Source organism: Podarcis erhardii (assembly GCF_964252035.2).
Source record: "Podarcis erhardii genome assembly, chromosome: 8".
Taxonomy (NCBI): Eukaryota; Metazoa; Chordata; class Lepidosauria; order Squamata; family Lacertidae; genus Podarcis; species Podarcis erhardii.
The window spans coordinates 85,037,500-85,055,738 of record NC_138499.1 but is presented as its reverse complement, the minus strand read 5'-3'; the positions used below and the strand labels follow the sequence as shown (position 1 = coordinate 85,055,738).

Here is an 18,239-nt window from a genome sequence, read left to right as displayed (position 1 = left end):
CCTTGCATTTTATTTTGTTGCAATGTTTTACCAATTTTTTTTCACCAATTGGGATGCGGGTGGCGCTGTGGTCTAAACCACTGAGCCTCTTGGGCGTGTCGATCAGAACGTGGGTGTTGCTCTGTTCCAGCTCCTGCCAACCTAACAGTTTGAAAGCACACCAGCGCGAGTAGATAAATAGGTACTGCTGTGGCGGGAAGGTAAACGGTGTTTCCGTGTGCTCTGGTTTCCGTCATGATGTCCTGTTATTTGTGGGGCCTGCCTGGTGTTTTTACATGAACAGAATGTGTGTTTTTATTTAAAATGCATCTCTGGGCTATTTGTGGGGCATAGGAATTCATTCATCCCCCCCCCCCCCAAAAAAATAATAGTTCAGCCCACCACATGGTCTGAGGGACGGTGGACCGGCCCACAGCTGAAAAAGGTCGCTGACCCCTGCTCTGGAGTGTCCTGCTACAAATGGAGCCAGTCCTTTTAACTTCCCTCCATCTGTTTCAGCATCCATTCAAGCTGTTTCTATTTGCGAAAGTGTTTGCTAATTGCTGATATTTTAACGCTGCTGTTAAAATCTGCATTGCAGTGGAGTTAGTGGGCTTTAACTTCTAATGATTGATGGCTTGCTTTAAACATTTTAGCTGTTTTACAACTGGGTGAGTTTCAGATGCTCTGAGTAGTTAGAAAAGCAAAGAATGAGTCTTTTTAAAAATAAATTATTGATATCCTTATCACAATCAACCAACATTGAGGCAACACTTAAAAACAATACATATTTTCAGCGTGCATGGGAGTAGCAAATGAAGTTTGATCCCTGCAAAACAAACAATCTAAATAGTCACTTCAATTACATTTTGACACTTCTGCAAATATTCATCTGTTAAATGCACAAATAATATTTATTAGAAAAAATTATACAGACATGTAAAAAATAATCTGAAAACAAGTGAACCTACATTAGATGTTTCAAGGTTTTTAATTATTATTTTAAACTCCAGTTTCTATATATATGTAGTAAAATTCCCAAAGCGGAACAACATGAAATGTGAAACACATTATATGAATATACCATATATACACATTCTCACAGAGAAAGCATCTCATTTTTCTATATACTGTAGATATTGTGTACAGAACTCAAACCATGCTTCAGTTAAATTCATTAAAATTGAAAGGCCTACTAGCATGAATAAAGGACATGATTTGATCAAAAATATTCTCTTTTCCTTTTGAGGCAAATTGACAAATTTAGGGAGTAGACAAATCAGTTTTGAAAGTGGCCAGAGAGTTATCACTTCTCATTATGTGAATTTATTTGTTTTGCTCCACTGTCATCTCTGGTCAAAAAGACGCACTTGATTTAGAAACAATACCTCAAATCTACAAAACCTGCTTACAGATGCAGGCTTCACCTCATGAGAAGGAATCCTTCTTTAAAAGTGCCTTAAGCTTTGCAGAGACTAGTGAACAAAGAAGCAAAACAAAGGTTTTTTTAAAAGTTCGTTTCATCCACATTTCCAGTGAAAGTTGTTTGGAGAACATTTGGCGTAACTAAAAAAAGAGACTTTGTGGTCTCGGGAATTCGCTTCCTGCAAGACCGTTTGCAAGAGAACACCTATTTGCATAGATGAACATCCCCCCCCCCCTGCCCCGATTTAAAGAGACAATCTATTGTCTTCTTGTGGCATTTAAGGCAATGCTCAATAGCTTATTGTTTCTACTGCCACACAAAGTACTTCAGGCTACATTGAACAAAGATGTCCTCACGACATCTCAACAAGAGTTTATGTTTTCTGCCAGCCTCCAAGGAGGGAGATTCATGACTCTTCCCATCTGAAGGAGGTTATTTCAGATGGCATTGCCACATTTTCCTGTATGGTAAAAAAAAAGCGCCACCCTCCAGGAACTTTATGAGCAGCCTTCGGTTCTCCCAGCACACTTCAGTAGACTGCGGACTTCTGCTACGCCGCTCGTGACGGCAGGAGGAAGGCTCTTCGCATTGACTGCTTCCCAAGCTTGGATGGCCTCCAAGACTTTAGGTGGATTGCTAGGACCCAACTCGCAAAGCGCATATGCCGCTGCCAACTGGACCCCCCAGGCCACATCTGCAAAGATGGGAAAGAGAACGATTAATAATGCCCTTGACCAAAAGCCATTCAGGGTTGCAAAAGGAACACAGTCAACTCAGCGGAATATGGCATTTTCTTCTGGCATCCTGGTCTCTTAAGCATTTGCGTTTCCCAGGTCAAACTCGCTTTTCAATTTTCCCTCACACAGAAGCTGGGCTTCACTGCCTCTAGAGAGATTATTATTTTTATATAGGAAGCAGTACAGTGGTGCCTCGCAAGACGAAATTAATTCGTTCTGCGTGTCTCTTCATCTTGCGTTTTTTTTCTCTTGCGAAGCACCCCTATTAGCGGCTTAGCGCTATTAGTGGCTATTAGCGGCTTAGAAAAAGGGGGGGAGGGAGGGAAAAAACTCGCAAGACATTTTCGTCTTGCGAAGCAAGCCCATAGGGAAATCCGTCTTGCGAAGCACCTCAAAAGACAGAAAACTCTTTCATCTAGCGAGTTTTTCGTCTTGCGAGGCATTCGTCTTGCGGGGCACCACTATATAAAGGTAAAGGTAAAGGGACCCCTGACCATTAGGTCCAGTTGTGACCGACTCTGGGATTGCGGCGCTCATCTCACTTTACTGGCCGAGAGATCCGGCATACAGCTTCTGGGTCATGTGGCCAGCATGACTAAGCCGCTTCTGGCGAACCAGAGCAGCACACGGAAACGCCGTTTACCTTCCCGCCGGAGCGGTACCTATTTATCTACTTGCACTTTGAGGTGCTTTCGAACTGCTAGGTTGGCAGGAGCAGGGACTGAGCAACGGGAGCTCACCCCGTCGCGGGGATTCGAACCGCTGACCTTCTGATTGGCAAGTCCTAGGCTCTGTGGTTTAACCCACAGCGCCACCCGCATCCCTAGGAAGCAGTATAGAAATGGTCTAAATAAGCAGAACGCCCACAAATGTTCCTGGGCGTCTCCTTAGCACAGGGCAATAGCTGTCAGATACTTCACCGCATTACAGTACAGGGCAGAATGGTTGTTACCTTTCTCTTTGGCATGCTGGAGAAAGACCCCAATAACCGAACTGATGTTTTCGACCGCAGAAAAAAACCCTTCTCTCAGTCCTATTTGGCCTAGACGACCTGTGAAGAATCAACAGAAAGGGGTGATTGTTATGTAAAGTACTTCAGAGTGTGGGGGGCTGGGGGGCACTGATATAACTCCATACGAAAAAGAATGAGGATGAAGCCAGGCTAGAAAATCTCTTCTGCGTCCCCATCAGACATCTAGCTGCTGCATGGAGGAGCTTAAAGTGATCGTCTTCGTCCTGCTGGAGGAAGCGAAGATCTCCTGGCACTTTATAAGCAAGGAACTTGCATAATATGAGGGAATGGGTAAGAGTCAGATCCTGGACATATTATTTGGCTCTGATATGGCAGCAAGCGTGAGAGAGTCGTGCAGGGCACAGCTAAGAAGGCAGAAGAGAGGCGAAGAAGGAAGAACAAAGACAGCCAAATCCATGTTTATTAATCAGTCCTTCTGCCCTCTGACTCCAGGAGACATGTTGCCATTCAGCCAGAGATAAAATGGATACAGGATGCTGCAGAGATGATGATGATGATGATGATGATGATGATAATGATAATAATAATAATTTATTATTTATACCCTGCCCATCTGACTGGGTTTCCCCAGTCACTCTGGGCAGCTCCCAACAGAATATTAAAAACACGACAAAACATTAAAAACTTCCCTAAACAGGGCTGCCTTCAGATGTCTTCTAGAAGTCCGGTAGTTGTTTATTTCCTTGGCATCTGATGGGAGGGCGTTCCACAGGGCGGGCGCCCTCTGCCTGGTTCCCTGTAACCTCACTTCTCAGAGGGAGGGAACCACCAGAAGGCCCTCGGCACTGGACCTCAGTGTCCAGACTGAGCGATGGGGGTGGAGACCCTACTTCAGCTATATAGGACCGAGGCTGTTTAGGGCTTTAAAGGTCAGCACCAACACTTTGAATTGTGCTTGGAAACGTAGTGGAAGCCAATGTAGGTCTTTCAGGACCGGTGTTATGTGGTCTCAGTGGCTACTCGCAGTCACCAGTCTAGCTGCCGCATTCTGGATTAACTGTAGTGCACGGGTTAAAGGTACTGTACTTTTTCATGTATAAGACGAGGGTTTTTTTTGCTAAAGCAATGTCCAGAATTGGGGCTCGTCTTATACACGGTTAGTGCATTGTTGGGATGGGGGATTGGTTGCTGCTGTGAGAATGATCTCGTCAGCGGTGATTGGTGACTGCGGCAAGGGCTGCTGCTGATAGGCTGTGTGTGTGATTGGGGTGGCTGCTGTTGGTGAGCGGAATAGGTTGTCTCGGCGACATGTGTGATAGCCACTGTTGGTCTGGCGGGTGAGTGAATTTTGGCCCCTGAAATGCTCATCAACTCTGGGCAATCCCTCCCATTTTCTTAATTTTGAGTCCCCCAAAATAGGAGGCGTGTTATACACGGAAAAAAAACGGTATACAGTGGTCTTCTTTTTTGGGTGGGATGTGGGGAGAGATGCCAACAACCCTCTCCTATTAGTTCTCAAGAGACTGCAGCCAGAACGTAAAAGCCATCGCCACCGCAAGTTACCGGCTCCTTTTATTCATGCACACAGATGTGGACTAAGTGGGGGATAGCAATGTCCCAAGCAGACAAATGGAAAGAGTATTCCAACAAGCCTGGTAGCCACAGAGAAAGCGCTGCAGGAGTGCATACTCACCAATCAGTCTGAGCACTGTTGCTACAATTATATCAGAAGGGGAAGATACATTGCCATTGCCCTTTCTGTTCTTTATCCACTTATCCATGATAGGCCAGAGTTCTTTGCTGTGGAACAAAGCGGACAATGAGTACATATGTGCTGACTGCCTCCCTTTTTGCCTTTTGAAACTAAGCTCGACCTGCCAGACCTACACCACACTCCTTTGGAATGAAAAACCTCCAAATGCTTTCGATTTGAGAAAACATATTAAGTTGCAGTAACAGCAGAACAACAAGGTTGGCTTAGCAAGCGTATTGGAGGAAACAGCCTATGGTCCAGGCTGCACACCTTTATTTTAATTATTACGTACAATAAACAACAAAGACTTGTAATACCTGATGATATGATCATGGGTCCAGCGCCACTTTTGATGTGAGCACAACAGATCAACAGCAAACACATATTCCCATGTGCTCTCTTTCAGGTCTTCTCCAAATTGCTCACTGAGCTGAAATTCCATCTGTGGACACAACTGTATCGCCAAAAGCAGGCTAGAGACCATCATGCCAACATCTGCTGGTGCATTCTGGAAAAATGAATGAATGCTGATTTTGTTCTCAAACATTCTACCCACAAGACCTTATAGATTAGTGAGACCACTGGTTCCAAAATGCTAGTGCAGACGAACAACCAGTCCCAAAATGGAGCAGAATTGGGTATAATCAGCTGGCTATCACTGACATCACATTCCAACTGCTATCAAATCCATCTTTGCCTTTGGAAATTGCTAAATTCTTTGCCGCTGCATTCTCCTTGTGCCAAGGAGTTCCACGGCTCTGATTTCCTCTCATCCGCAGGCTCTAAGTGGAGAACATGTTGTCTTTTATATTTCCCCCTTCCTACTACCCCACATGCCTATAAAAGTATTTTTTTTACCCACCTCACAGTGAAAATGGCAATATTATAAGTAGTGGTTTTCCCCCCAGTGGTTTTATTTGGCTCATATTTGGTTCAGCGGCATGTGAAACTGTCCCCCCCCATCCCAAAATCAAACCCACTTTCTTCAAAGTGATGCCCAGCTCTTCAGAAAGCAGCATTTGATTAACAGATAACACAAGAAATATGCACACTGGCCCTTTCTTATGCCTCTGTGAAAAGTGAGGTTCTGCTCTTGTATAATCAACAACCAACTCTCTTCTGGCCAAATGCAAAAAAAAAGTGATCCTGTCAAATGCTCATACCTCTTCCCAATTCAGGTAAGTTCTCAGACATTTCAGCACCTCCCCTCTTGCACGCTGCCTGGCAACCAACTGGATAGCTTTGCTGATCACACCTTGCGAGGAAAAGATCTCATCCCACATGTTTGCAATAAACAAAGTTAGTATGGCCGATTTGGGGAAATCTGGCAGGGAGAAATTAAAATAAGAAAGGAAAACCCTTTAGGCTAGACAATAATCAATATGTATATATATATTACAAGTTGGACTTGAAACAAAATGTTGCAGAGGGTTCACTATATAAGAAGTGAGGAGCTAAAGCACTTACCTTTCCCCCTTTTCATGTCCCTTTTCCAGTTTATGCTCAATACTCTCTCTCTCTCAATACTCTCTCTCTCTCGTGGAGACCACTGAGCATGCTCAGTATATTAATCACGCCTCCATACCAGCTAAATGTGTCTCCTGCACATACTCACAAAATTATCTATTTTGATTTAAGAAGCTTAGGCTCTCCTCAAGCAGCCATACCCTAAAGGTAGCACCAAGGATTTAGGCTGCAATCCTAACCCCTGGGTGGCAGTGGTGGGACTTCTTTCTTATTCTATTCTATTTATAAAAACAGATGTTAGATACAGTGGTACCTCGGGATGCGAACGGGATACGTTCCAGAGCCCCGTTTGCACCCTGAACAGAACGTAAGATGCATCCGCGTGTCCGCAGCCGTGAGCAGTGAAACCCGGAAGTAACGCGCTTTTTATTCTGAGGTATGACTGTACTGCTGTATGATAAATATATATATATTATACATACAGTGGTACCTCGGGTTAAGTACTTAATTTGTTCTGGAGGTCCGTTCTTAACCTGAAACTGTTCTTAACCTGAAGCACCACTTTAGCTAATGGGGCCTCCCGCTGCTGCTGCGCCGCCGGACCACGATTTCTGTTCTCATCCTGAAGCAAAGTTATTGACCCGAGGTACTATTTCTGGGTTAGCGGAGTCTGTAACCTGAAGCGTATGTAACCTGAAGCGTATGTAACCCGAGGTACCACTGTATATCACTGCAGTTTACGATATAAAAACATAAAACCAAACTACAGCATCATAGGATGTTAAAAACAAGTTAAAAGCAAAAGGAGATTATAAGCAAACATCCCAAAACTTTATTGCCTGCATAGGCAGCTGGTGTTGCTAGGGTAGAATAGGCAGCCAGGAAGGGGGAGGGGGAATGCTCCCAGGTTGGCATAGTGAAGAGACCCTGATAGAGCCCATTGAGATCACCATGGCTGTGCTGACTTAGGATCCAGTGGGTCCAGTGGTTGGACCTCTACCTCCAGGACAGTTTACAAACTTTTATTTTTATTTTACACAAATACGTAAAACCACAAATCATTTTGTTTCCCCTGCATTTGGGTAGCCTGATGCCTGGATGCATATATTCCGATTCAGGTTTTAAATATGATTGTGTATTTTTGTTCTGGCTTGTGAATCACTTCGGGACCTTTTGTAATGGGAAGCAGTGTGTGTGTGTGTGTGTGTGTGTGTGTACACAGTGGTGCCTCGCAAGACGAAATAAATTCATTCCGCAAGTCTCTTCGTCTTGCGGTTTTTTCGTCTTGCGAAGCACGGCTATTAGCGGCTTAGCGGATTAGCGCTATTAGCGGCTTAGAAAAAGGAAAAAAAAAAAGGAAAAAAACTTGCAAGACGTTTCGTCTTGCAAAGCAAGCCCATAGGGAAATTCGTCTTGCGAAGCACCTCAAAAACGGAAAACTCTTTTGTCTAGCGAGTTTTTCGTCTTGCGAGGCATTCGTCTTGCGGGGCACCACTGTATATATATATATATATATTTAACAAATCCAACCTAACCTCAATGCAGTAGAGGAAGAGATCAAGCCCTTCCATTAGGGAGGAAGCCCCAGGTGTGAATAAGGTCCTCTGCATTAGTTCTTTATCCTGCAATGGCCCAGGCCACACAATTATTCCCTTTTGTTTATTAATGGAGGGCAGGAAATCACACAGACCAGACCCGCTGCCCAGTTTGCCATTTGTGTGGAGGGTGTGGTTTGCAGTGGAGGCTGTATCACAGAGGAGAGAGGATTGCACCACTTCTTCTCCATAATACTGCAGCGTTACTCTGGTGGAAATGTATGAACCAGGCCTGTGGGTTGTTTAATCAGCCAACAACCCTGGTAAACAGACCTTTGCCAAAACAGTGAGTATACATTGATTTATTTCGTTTATGAACTGCTTCCCATGAAACATCCAAAAGCGATTAACATATCTGCATTCAGCTGGAACACAATGCGTAAGATGCTTTCCACCGTAAAAAAGACAAAGACGGATCATACCTTCCTTAAGAAGACTGTAGCAAAACAGGCGTGCTTTTTCAAGGTCTCCCAGCTGCCGGCATATTCCAACATACACCCTGCAGAGGGCCTGAATGTGATTGTGGCCCAAGGTCATCTTCTGTTTCTTCAGTTTCTTCAGAATGGTCTGCAACGCTGTCTCGGCTAAGTGCTGTAACATGCAAAATGGTATTTTCCATTGAGGATATTTCAAATTGCATAATATACCTCATTATCAGAAAATAATATACTTCTGTCCTTGAACAGAAATGCTGATGATCTTCAGAGCTAATTCTTTATCCGATACAGGCGATAAAATAGAGAAGAACAGATCTGTCCAAGCAAGGACAAGGACACACATGTTTTAAAGCCACTGGAAAAGTGCACTCGTGGCAGTTTGCAGCTGAAACTGGTAATCTGCAAAGGTTAAAAATACAGAAAACCAGCAACTAAACACCACAATAGTAGGAGTGAAGGACTAAATGCATGGCAGGTACAAGAAGTAACAGCATAGTTAATGTTCTTTTAATGAGCCATCTGAAACGTTACAGTGGTGCCTCGCAAGACAAAATTAATCCGTTCCGTGAGGCTCTTCGTATAGCGGTTTTTTCGTCTTGCAAAGCAAGCCCATTGACAGCTTAGCGGATTAGTGCTATTAGCGGTTTAGCGGCTTTTAGCGGATCAGCTGATAAGCGGTGTCAGAGCCACCCTGGGTCCCAGCTCACAAGAGACCAAAGTCCAGTCCAAGCTATATACAAAAGGTTTTATTGAAGATCATTGTCGTCATTACATCCAAACTCCGTGGCTCCGCATCTGTTACCCTTAGATGTTAGAAGTCCCCTCTGAGTCCGTCCCTCCCCTGCACCAATTTAAGAGGCTTGTACTGCTCCACCTTTTCCTCTCTTTCCTTTTCCGCAGGGTCTTCCTGCCCCCCTGTCTTCCCTCTTTCCGGGACTCCCCAGAGGCTGAGTCTTCTCCCGCCTGCTCCCCCCTCCTTCGTGCTTTGGCACCAGGCTCCTCCTCAGAGCTCTCCTCATTTCCGCGCGCCTCTATATTTGAACTTGGCGCGCGTACGTTGCCTCTGACCTTCCTTTCTACAGTTACGCTGCTCTCGGTACTACACTCCTCCCTTTCAGGCAGGACGTCTTGCTCCGAACTCCTCCCCCTTCCTCCTTCCTGTCCTGCTCTTTCTGACACACTGGCAACTCCCCCCCCTCCACTCCTTTCCGACGGGGGAGCTGGTCCCGCTTTGCCACTCCCACTGGGGATTCCCTCTTCGTTCCCCTCTTTCTGACTGCTTCCCTCTCTATTGCCCCTTGGCCTGACCAGGGGGGCTCCCTTCTGGGAATCCTCTGATTCGCTAGACGGACTTTGGGACAACCTCGGCTCGTTGTCGTCCTCTTCCTCCTCGCCCTCGCTCTCTGTCTCCTCTCTCCCTAAAACCCTGACATCCATCCCCCCCTCGAAGCCCCCCCTTCCCCCCTTCCGCTCATCGGGTGCAGGTTGTGGAAGCTGCCGCTCTTCGGAGGCGGACGCAGGATACAGATTCTGCACCTCCATCTCCTCTGTTTGCAGTTCGTTGTACGAGTGTTCGAATTCGGGTTCTTGACCCAAGGTGTTCTCTTCTCCCTCCTCCATTGGTACCTGGTCCGGTGCTGCCTGCCAAGGTCCCGTCAGCCATTTCCTGCGCCAGTCCTCCTCTGGTTGCTCGTCCCACCAATAAGAGGGTTCTGTGTCCACCCCCGAACACGATCCCCTGGGCGAGTTGGAGTCCGGCGACCTTTCTTCGGCTGAAGAAAAGCCGTGGAAAGTGCTGCCTGAACATGTGGGCGTAAAGAGCCAGTCATCAAAGTACTCGGCTGGCATGGGTCTATGAGGGAAAAGGGCATGGAACTCGTCTTTTAAAAGAGGTTCGTCTAAGGCATAGCCCGGCACCCAACCATTGGTACTGACTGGGGCACCCTCTCTGACTAGAAAATATTCTACTCCCTCTTGCCCCCATCTCGAGTCCAGGATCTCTGTGACCTCGTTGAGTGGTTCGGCCCTAGGCGCCCTCTCCCTCTCCTGTGACTTAGTGTGTTGTTGCGTGACTGTGTCAGACTCCTGAAACCTGTGCGGTGCCTTGTAGGGAGTGAGCACCGATCTATGAAAGACCGGGTGCACTCTGGAACCTTCGGGGAGGGCTAGTCGAAAGGCTACAGGGTTGATTTTAGCCTCCACCTGGTACGGCCCTAACTGCCTGTGCCCCAGCTTCTTCTTGGCCAACGACTTGGCTGGCATCGCTTGGGCCGCTAACCACACCCAGTCCCCCACCTGGATCTCCTCTCCCTCTCTCCTGTTTTTGTCAGCCTGCACCTTATATGCTTGCTTGGCCAGCTCTAAATGTCTCCGCAACTCTTCGTGCACCTCCTGCAGCTCCGCTGCAAACTGGTCGGCTCCTTGCGGCACCCCCTCTCCCGGTGCCACGAACCCCGGGAAGGTTCTGGGATGACAACCATTGTTCGCGAAAAACGGCGTCACCCCCGTGGACGCGTGCTTCGTGTTGTTATAGGCAAACTCTGCCATCGGCAGGTAGTCCACCCAAACTGCTGGTCGCTGGTTGGCGTAACATCTCAGGTACTGCTGCATGATCGCGTTGACCCTCTCAGCTTGGCCGTTGGTTTGTGGGTGTCTCGCCGACGTGAGGTTGATCTTGACGTTCAGGATACCTAAAAGCTTCTGCCAAAAATTGGAAACAAACTGGCGCCCCCTGTCGGACAGGATGGACTGCGGCAGCCCATGCACCTTGAACACGTGATCGATGAAGAGTTTGGCAGTCTGTTCCGCCGTCGCCACCTTTGCGCATGGAATGAAGTGCGCCATCTTGGTGAACAGGTCCACAACCACCAGTACCGCCGTCTTCCCCCTGGAGCTGGGCAGGTCAGTAACGAAGTCCAGAGCTACCCTCTCCCACGGTTGCTGTGGCGTTTCCAGCGGTTCCAACTGCCCCGCTGGCTTCTGGTGTACTGGCTTGAACCTCTGACAAGTGTCACACCTGGCGACGTAATCCGCTACCTCTCCACGCATCCGGGGCCACCAAAAGTCTCTTGCCACCAGTTCTATTGTCTTCTCCTTACCGAAGTGGCCCGCACTGGGGGCGTCGTGCAACTGCTGCAGAACCTTTGCGCGAAGCTCGTCGCTTGGCACGTAGAGGGCACCTTTGCGAGTTAGCAGCCCGTCGCGTAGTTGGAACTCTTCGCCACTCTGCACACCTCTGCGCAATTCCTCCATCTTGGACTGTGCGAACTGATCCACTTGCAACGCGCGTCGCACCGCGTCCAGATCTACTGTGGCGGCAGCGCACGACCACGCCTGCGGTGCGAAAATGTGCTTGGCTGCTACAGGCGCCGCTTCATCGAGATATTGCGGTTTCCTGGATAGCGCATCGGCTATAACGTTGGAATCTCCTGGGACGTACTCTATCCGAAAGTCGAAATCCGCGAAGAATTCCGCCCAGCGCATGTGCCTCTGGCTTTGGAGCTTCGCCGTGCGCCAATACTCTAGGTTCTTGTGATCCGTGCGGACCTGTACTGTGTGCTTGGCTCCTATGAGGAAGTGTCGCCACGCTTTGAAAGCTGCGTGAATGGCTAACAGCTCCCTGTCCCATATGGTGTAGTTTTGCTCCGCTTTGCTGAGCTTTCTGGAGTAAAAGGCACCGGGTCTCCAGTTTCCATGTGGATCTTCTTGCAGGAGTACGGCTCCAACCGCTCTGTCTGACGCGTCGGTCTCTAGTCGTATGGGCTTGCCTGGATTCACGTGCAGCAGCTGCTCCTCGGAGGCGAAAAGGCTTTTAAGCTTCTGAAAAGAGCGCTCCGCCTGTTCCGTCCACACGAACCTCTTTTTCTTGGAACTGAGAGTGTCCGTGATCGCTGCCGTCTCCTTTGCAAAACCTCTGATGAATTTGCGGTAGAAGTTGGCGAAGCCGATGAATCTTTGGACTTCCTTCCGATTGCGAGGGCTCTTCCAGTCCAACACCGCGCGGACCTTGGCGCTGTCCATGGCCAGCCCCTTGTCGGACAGCTTGTAGCCTAGGAAATCCACGTCCGTCACATCAAACTGGCACTTCTCTAACTTGGCGTAGAGCTTGTTCTCCCGTAGTCTCTGCAGGACTTCCTTTACGTCCTTCTCATGGGCCTCCTCCGTTTCCGAAAAGATCAGGATGTCGTCGAGGAAACACACGCATTTCTTGTAGAGAAGTCCCGCTAGCACGTGATGCATAAATGCTTGGAAGACGTGAGATCCATTTTGGAGACCAAATGGCATAACTCTGTATTCGTACGTGCCCAGAGGCGTGAACATGGCCGTCTTCCACTCATCGCCCTCCCGGATGCGTATGAGGTTATACGCTCCACGCAGATCCAATTTGGTGAAGATCTTCCCCTTCCTTACGGTTGCCAGGAGATCATCTATCTTGGGCATGGGGAAGGCCTTGGGTTTGGTCTTACTGTTTATGAATCGATAGTCCACAATGAGTCTTTTTTGGGGCGTGTCCTTTTTCTTTACAAAGAAAACAGGACTGCCCCCCACCGCTTTCGATTCTCGGATGAATCCGCGCTTCAAATTGTGCTCTATGAACTCCCTGAGTTCTTGCATCTCGTCCTCAGACATGGAATACAGCTTTGCAGTCGGCAACTGCGCCCCTGGCACCAGGTCGATGGCACAATCATAAGGCCTGTGGGGCGGCAACTGGTCAGCTTCCTTCTCGCAGAAAACCTCCAGGAACCCCTCGTACTTGCGGGGTACTGCCTGCACCATGCCAAGTTGCAACTGCTGCTCAGCTCCCTCCTCCTGGCCGGACTGGATGCAATGTTGAGCACAGTACGATGAGCAAAAGGTGATCTGCCGTTGGTACCACGCTACAGCAGGACTGTGTCTCTCCAGCCAACTCATGCCTAATACTATAGGCGTGTCTGAAAGGCGGGTGACATTGAAGCTGATGACTTCTCGATGATTTCCAATCCTCATCACCATGGGAGGCGTCTGTTGCACAACTTGTCCTCCTAGCAATTTCCTGCCATCCACCGTGACTACGTTCAGAGGTGTTGTCGCTGGCAGAAGCGCTATGCGATGCTGCTTGACAAAGTGCGTCCCCACAAAATCTGCGTTGCTCCCAGAATCAATCGTGATGGGGACTTCCAGGGTGGTTCCATTCGGCAACTGAAGTGTTGCAGTGAGCTGCACCGCTGGCTTGGGTGGTAAAGGGTCTGTGCGTTGCAAAAGCGCTGGGGACTGCTCTACAGATTCGCCTGGCTGAGCCCCAGCAGCTCTGCTTCCAGCCAGGCACTGTCGTTTCCCTGAGGTTGCTCTGCTTGCATCATTTCTGCTGCAACAGTTGCTAAAGCTGCAGTGTGTTTCTGCAGCCTCTGGGGACACTCTTTCGCCATGTGCTGTGCACTGTCGCAAATGTAACACTTCCTGGTCCCTCTAGGAGGCTTTGCCTTCACTGCACCGGAAGCTGGGGCTCTGGCTGTTGCTTGAGCCTTAGCACCACCAAGTTCCATGGGCTCCTCCCCCTGCCTTCCCAGTGGCGAAGGATGTGACTGACTGAACTCCCTGGGGATGAAAGAAGACGTCCTCGCTGGTGGACGCACCTGACGTTCTTCCTCAGTGTGCCAAGGACGTCCCTCGTGCCGTATCCCAATCGCCAAAGCCCTCTGCACAAGCTCCTCCAGGGTCTGGGGTCTGTCTCCCCTGGCAAGTTCATCCTTAATGGGACCGCTGAGCCCCTCCCAGAACAAATCCCTCACAGGTGCACAATCCTTCTCCCAGCTTAGCGCAGTCAGTAAAGCAAAAAATCTAGAATGGTACTGACGCACAGTGGCTTTGCCTTGCCGCAATCCAAAAATTTCCCTGCGTGCAAGATCCACATCTACAGTTGACTGGAAGCAGGCATCCATCGCTTTAATGAATTCATCTGCATCGCGGCGGGCAGGGCCATCTTCACGCCACAAATTGCGCAACCAGTCTCTGGCCGGCCCATGCAAGTGAGAAACAATAAACCCCACTTTCTCCTCCTCATCTTTAAAGTCATGACGAAGCAAGTGCAATGCATACAAAACGTCTGCTCTGAAACTGGGGTAGTGCTTCAGGTTCCCATCGAAGTGGGTGACCAGGCTGCCCCCCCTCCGTCCAAGTCCAATCCCCTCTGATCTGGACCCTGGGAACCCTTCCCTGCTTGCACGTTCCCACCTTGTTTGCAGGTCCTGGCAGCGCTTCTCCATTTCGTCATGCTTCTTCTGAGACGCAAGGACTGCAGCAGTGAGTTCGGAAACTGTAGTTCGCAGCGCTGTCAAGTGCTCCTCCGCACTCATGGCTGTCACCGTTCGTGAGCTTTGCAAAAAAAAAAAAAATTTTGCGTTCTTGTGAGGGGACTTTCTGTCAGAGCCACCCTGGGTCCCAGCTCACAAGAGACCAAAGTCCAGTCCAAGCTATATACAAAAGGTTTTATTGAAGATCATTGTCGTCATTACATCCAAACTCCGTGGCTCCGCATCTGTTACCCTTAGATGTTAGAAGTCCCCTCTGAGTCCGTCCCTCCCCTGCACCAATTTAAGAGGCTTGTACTGCTCCACCTTTTCCTCTCTTTCCTTTTCCGCAGGGTCTTCCTGCCCCCCTGTCTTCCCTCTTTCCGGGACTCCCCAGAGGCTGAGTCTTCTCCCGCCTGCTCCCCCCTCCTTCGTGCTTTGGCACCAGGCTCCTCCTCAGAGCTCTCCTCATTTCCGCGCGCCTCTATATTTGAACTTGGCGCGCGTACGTTGCCTCTGACCTTCCTTTCTACAGTTACGCTGCTCTCGGTACTACACTCCTCCCTTTCAGGCAGGACGTCTTGCTCCGAACTCCTCCCCCTTCCTCCTTCCTGTCCTGCTCTTTCTGACACACTGGCAACTCCCCCCCCTCCACTCCTTTCCGACGGGGGAGCTGGTCCCGCTTTGCCACTCCCACTGGGGATTCCCTCTTCGTTCCCCTCTTTCTGACTGCTTCCCTCTCTATTGCCCCTTGGCCTGACCAGGGGGGCTCCCTTCTGGGAATCCTCTGATTCGCTAGACGGACTTTGGGACAACCTCGGCTCGTTGTCGTCCTCTTCCTCCTCGCCCTCGCTCTCTGTCTCCTCTCTCCCTAAAACCCTGACAAGCGGCTTATCAGCGGATCAGCTGATAAGCTGCTTAGGGCTTAGGAAAAGGGGGAAAAAAGGGGGGGAAAACCGCAGGAACTCGCAAGACATTTTCGTCTTGCGAAGCAAGCCCATAGGGAAATTCGTTTTGCGAAGCGCCTCCAAAACGGAAAACCCTTTCGTCTAGCGGGTTTTCCGTCTTGCGAGGCGTTCGTCTTGCGGGGCACCACTGTATATGAAAGAAGACCAATTGGCCTCTCTGAGGCCATTCCACATGTAGGCCAATGTAGGTCAAGTTCTGATACAACCTCTGCCAGTGATGTGTGTAAAGGAATCTATGGGGAGGTGCCATAAGCAGAGCACAAGCAATGCATGCAGAAGATCCAGTCCCTATCACCTCCAGTGAAAAAGGTTCTCTGCCAGATTCTGAGATAACTTCACTGTCGCATTGTCACCTTAAAAAGTTTGAAAGACCTGGAATCCATGCAGGGCATTTTTGAAGGCCTTAATTAATACCAATATAAGGTTGAAGATATGCTAGGGCCTAAGTTGGGAGCCGTTTACCTTCCCGTCGGAGCGGTACCTATTTATCTACTTGCACTTTGACGTGCTTTCGAACTGCTAGGTTTGAAGGAGCTACTAGGTTTCCGTGCGCTGCTCTGGTTCACCAGAAGCAGCTTAGTCATGCTGGCCACATGACCCGGAAGGTGTATGCCAGCTCCCTCGGCCAATAAAGCGAGATGAGCGCCGCAACCCCAGAGTCGGCCACGACTGGACCTAATGGTCAGGGGTCCCTTTACCTTTAAGTTGGGAGCCATTACAGCTGAACAGTGGCTGGGTGGGTATGTTCCTGGCTTCTAATCCCATCCAGACACCCGGACACAAATAAGAAACACTTTCAGAAATAAAAAATCCTGAAAACAGGTTGACAGCACAATTTTGCAGTGGACCTTGTGCTGAATCTTTTCCCTCAAATCTTCCCAGGGTCTTTTTTTTGGGGGGGGGGGAAGCACTTTTGGATGGAAAGACCTCAAGTTCCCTCATCCTGAATGATGTAGTAACAGGGAATCTTACCATCTGGGGGAGCTTCCAGTGAGATTAATTTCAGGTCTGACCCTAAGCAACTGGGGAAGAAACACCAAATGAATACTGCTAGAAAATGCATTGCCAAACTTTGTTGTCGGTTAACTCTTCTTTGGCTTTGCATTTATGTACTGAAGCCTGGATCGGGGTTTTCTTTTCTTGACCTTTTTGGGGGTTAATATCAAATTTATTCTGTGTTTGTTAAACTGTTGACTTTTGAATTTACGGACATGCTCTGTATTCCGCATATTTGTATTTTGATGTCTTGAATGTTTGCTGCAAGCTGCTTTGGCTGCAGCTGATTGTGGAAAAGCAGCATATATATAAACACAAACAAACAAACACAACAACAACAATTTATTATTTATACCCTGCCCATCTGGCTGAGTTTCCCCAGCCACTCTGGGCGGCTCCCAATCAAGTGTTAAAAACAATACAGCGTTAAATATTAAAAACTTCCCTGAAAACAAACAAACAAACAAACAAACAAACAAACAGGAACTTGGGAAGGTGATCACTCCAGAAGCATGCTGCGACTTAAAAACTGGCCGTCACGAACTGGCTCTTAGTCAGTGACGTGGAACCCAAAGCGCTCAACAACTCCACCAAATGAATAAACTATCAGACAAGTTGAAGTGTTTCAGAAATGTCTCCATACAAGTTTAGCGCCCCAGCGTTCCATCTAAGGCAGGGATAGATTCACCTGAACCCAGGCTTACACAACATGTGACCCACAGCCCTCCTCTTTGTGCAGTTCAAGGCACCCATGTTCCTGGGAGTTTGGAGCAGGGAGGGTCACAAGATTTACAGATCTGATGACCGAGTTAAGATGGTTTCCCTACTCCCTCCACAAGCTCCGCCTTATGACAGACATCCAGATAGAACTTGGATGTGCGAACTGTTTGATGCATTTAGATCACAGTGCAATCTGCTTTCAGAAGCCTTTGTAAACCAAGACATAGGCTTAAACCTGTGAAACACAAAACTAAAGGACAGGACTCTCACTTGGGGGGTCTGTGGGTCACGTGGAGTGGGGCGAAAATACAGGGGTCTTAAACACACAGCACATTCTTTATTACCAGCCAAAGCCCATATTGCCCCTCGCAAGGACCCTCTCTGGTGCACATCTGATTTCGGGGGATGACTGCACCCCCATCACCCCAGCAGAAGATGTTGCTTTATTTTTATGGTGTTTAAGGGGGGGGGTAACAGTTCCTCTGCTCTGAATGCTAATGTAGAACTTAGCACTTCAGCCTGCAGATTCTCATATACAACAGGCTAAATAGAGACAACTGTGAGCAAAGTCCTTGTGCACTTGCTCACCTGTGGAAGAGACGAGCCGGGATGGGTTGCGGTGGCAGCAGCTAAGTTTGCAAGAAATGAGAGAGTGCAAAAAGTTTGAGAAACACTGGGGTAAACACAACATCAAAATCCCCATGGATATTAGCTGTAAGGGACTGAAAAACCACATTTTGGTCAAAAGTGTATGTCTGTGTGCGGATGTGTGTTAAGACATGCAAATCCAGCTTCATCCCTTTAACCAAGATATGAGTCAACATCCCCAATCAGCCACAGCAAACTTAATTATACAGTGGTGCCTCGCAAGACGAAATTAATTCGTTCCGTGAGTTGCTTCGTCTTGCGATTTTTTCGTCTT

At 48.4% G+C, this 18,239-nt stretch overlaps 1 protein-coding gene and 1 long non-coding RNA gene across 4 annotated transcripts in view; one reads left to right on the top strand and one right to left on the bottom strand.

Moving 5' to 3' along the window:
- LOC309347972 overlaps window positions 1-18,239 on the top strand; it is a 151,861-nt gene that overhangs the window by 95,776 nt on the left and 37,846 nt on the right. The gene's annotated exons all lie outside the window — the stretch shown is intronic.
- The window catches only part of ICE1 (interactor of little elongation complex ELL subunit 1), a 48,355-nt gene continuing 30,810 nt past the window's right edge, over window positions 695-18,239 (bottom strand). For 2 of the 3 annotated variants that reach the window (XM_081872567.1, XM_081872568.1), the window contains 6 exons: window positions 8,353-8,521; window positions 6,032-6,192; window positions 5,186-5,376; window positions 4,809-4,915; window positions 3,095-3,193; window positions 695-2,099 (listed from right to left, as the gene is read on the bottom strand). In XM_081872567.1, coding sequence (XP_081728693.1) covers window positions 1,903-2,099; window positions 3,095-3,193; window positions 4,809-4,915; window positions 5,186-5,376; window positions 6,032-6,192; window positions 8,353-8,521 — 924 coding nt within the window. In that variant the 3' untranslated portion in view covers window positions 695-1,902. Of the gene's footprint in view, window positions 2,100-3,094; window positions 3,194-4,808; window positions 4,916-5,185; window positions 5,377-6,031; window positions 6,193-8,352; window positions 8,522-17,905; window positions 17,947-18,239 lie in introns of those variants that run through there. The other variant, XM_081872569.1, reaches the window with a different exon arrangement.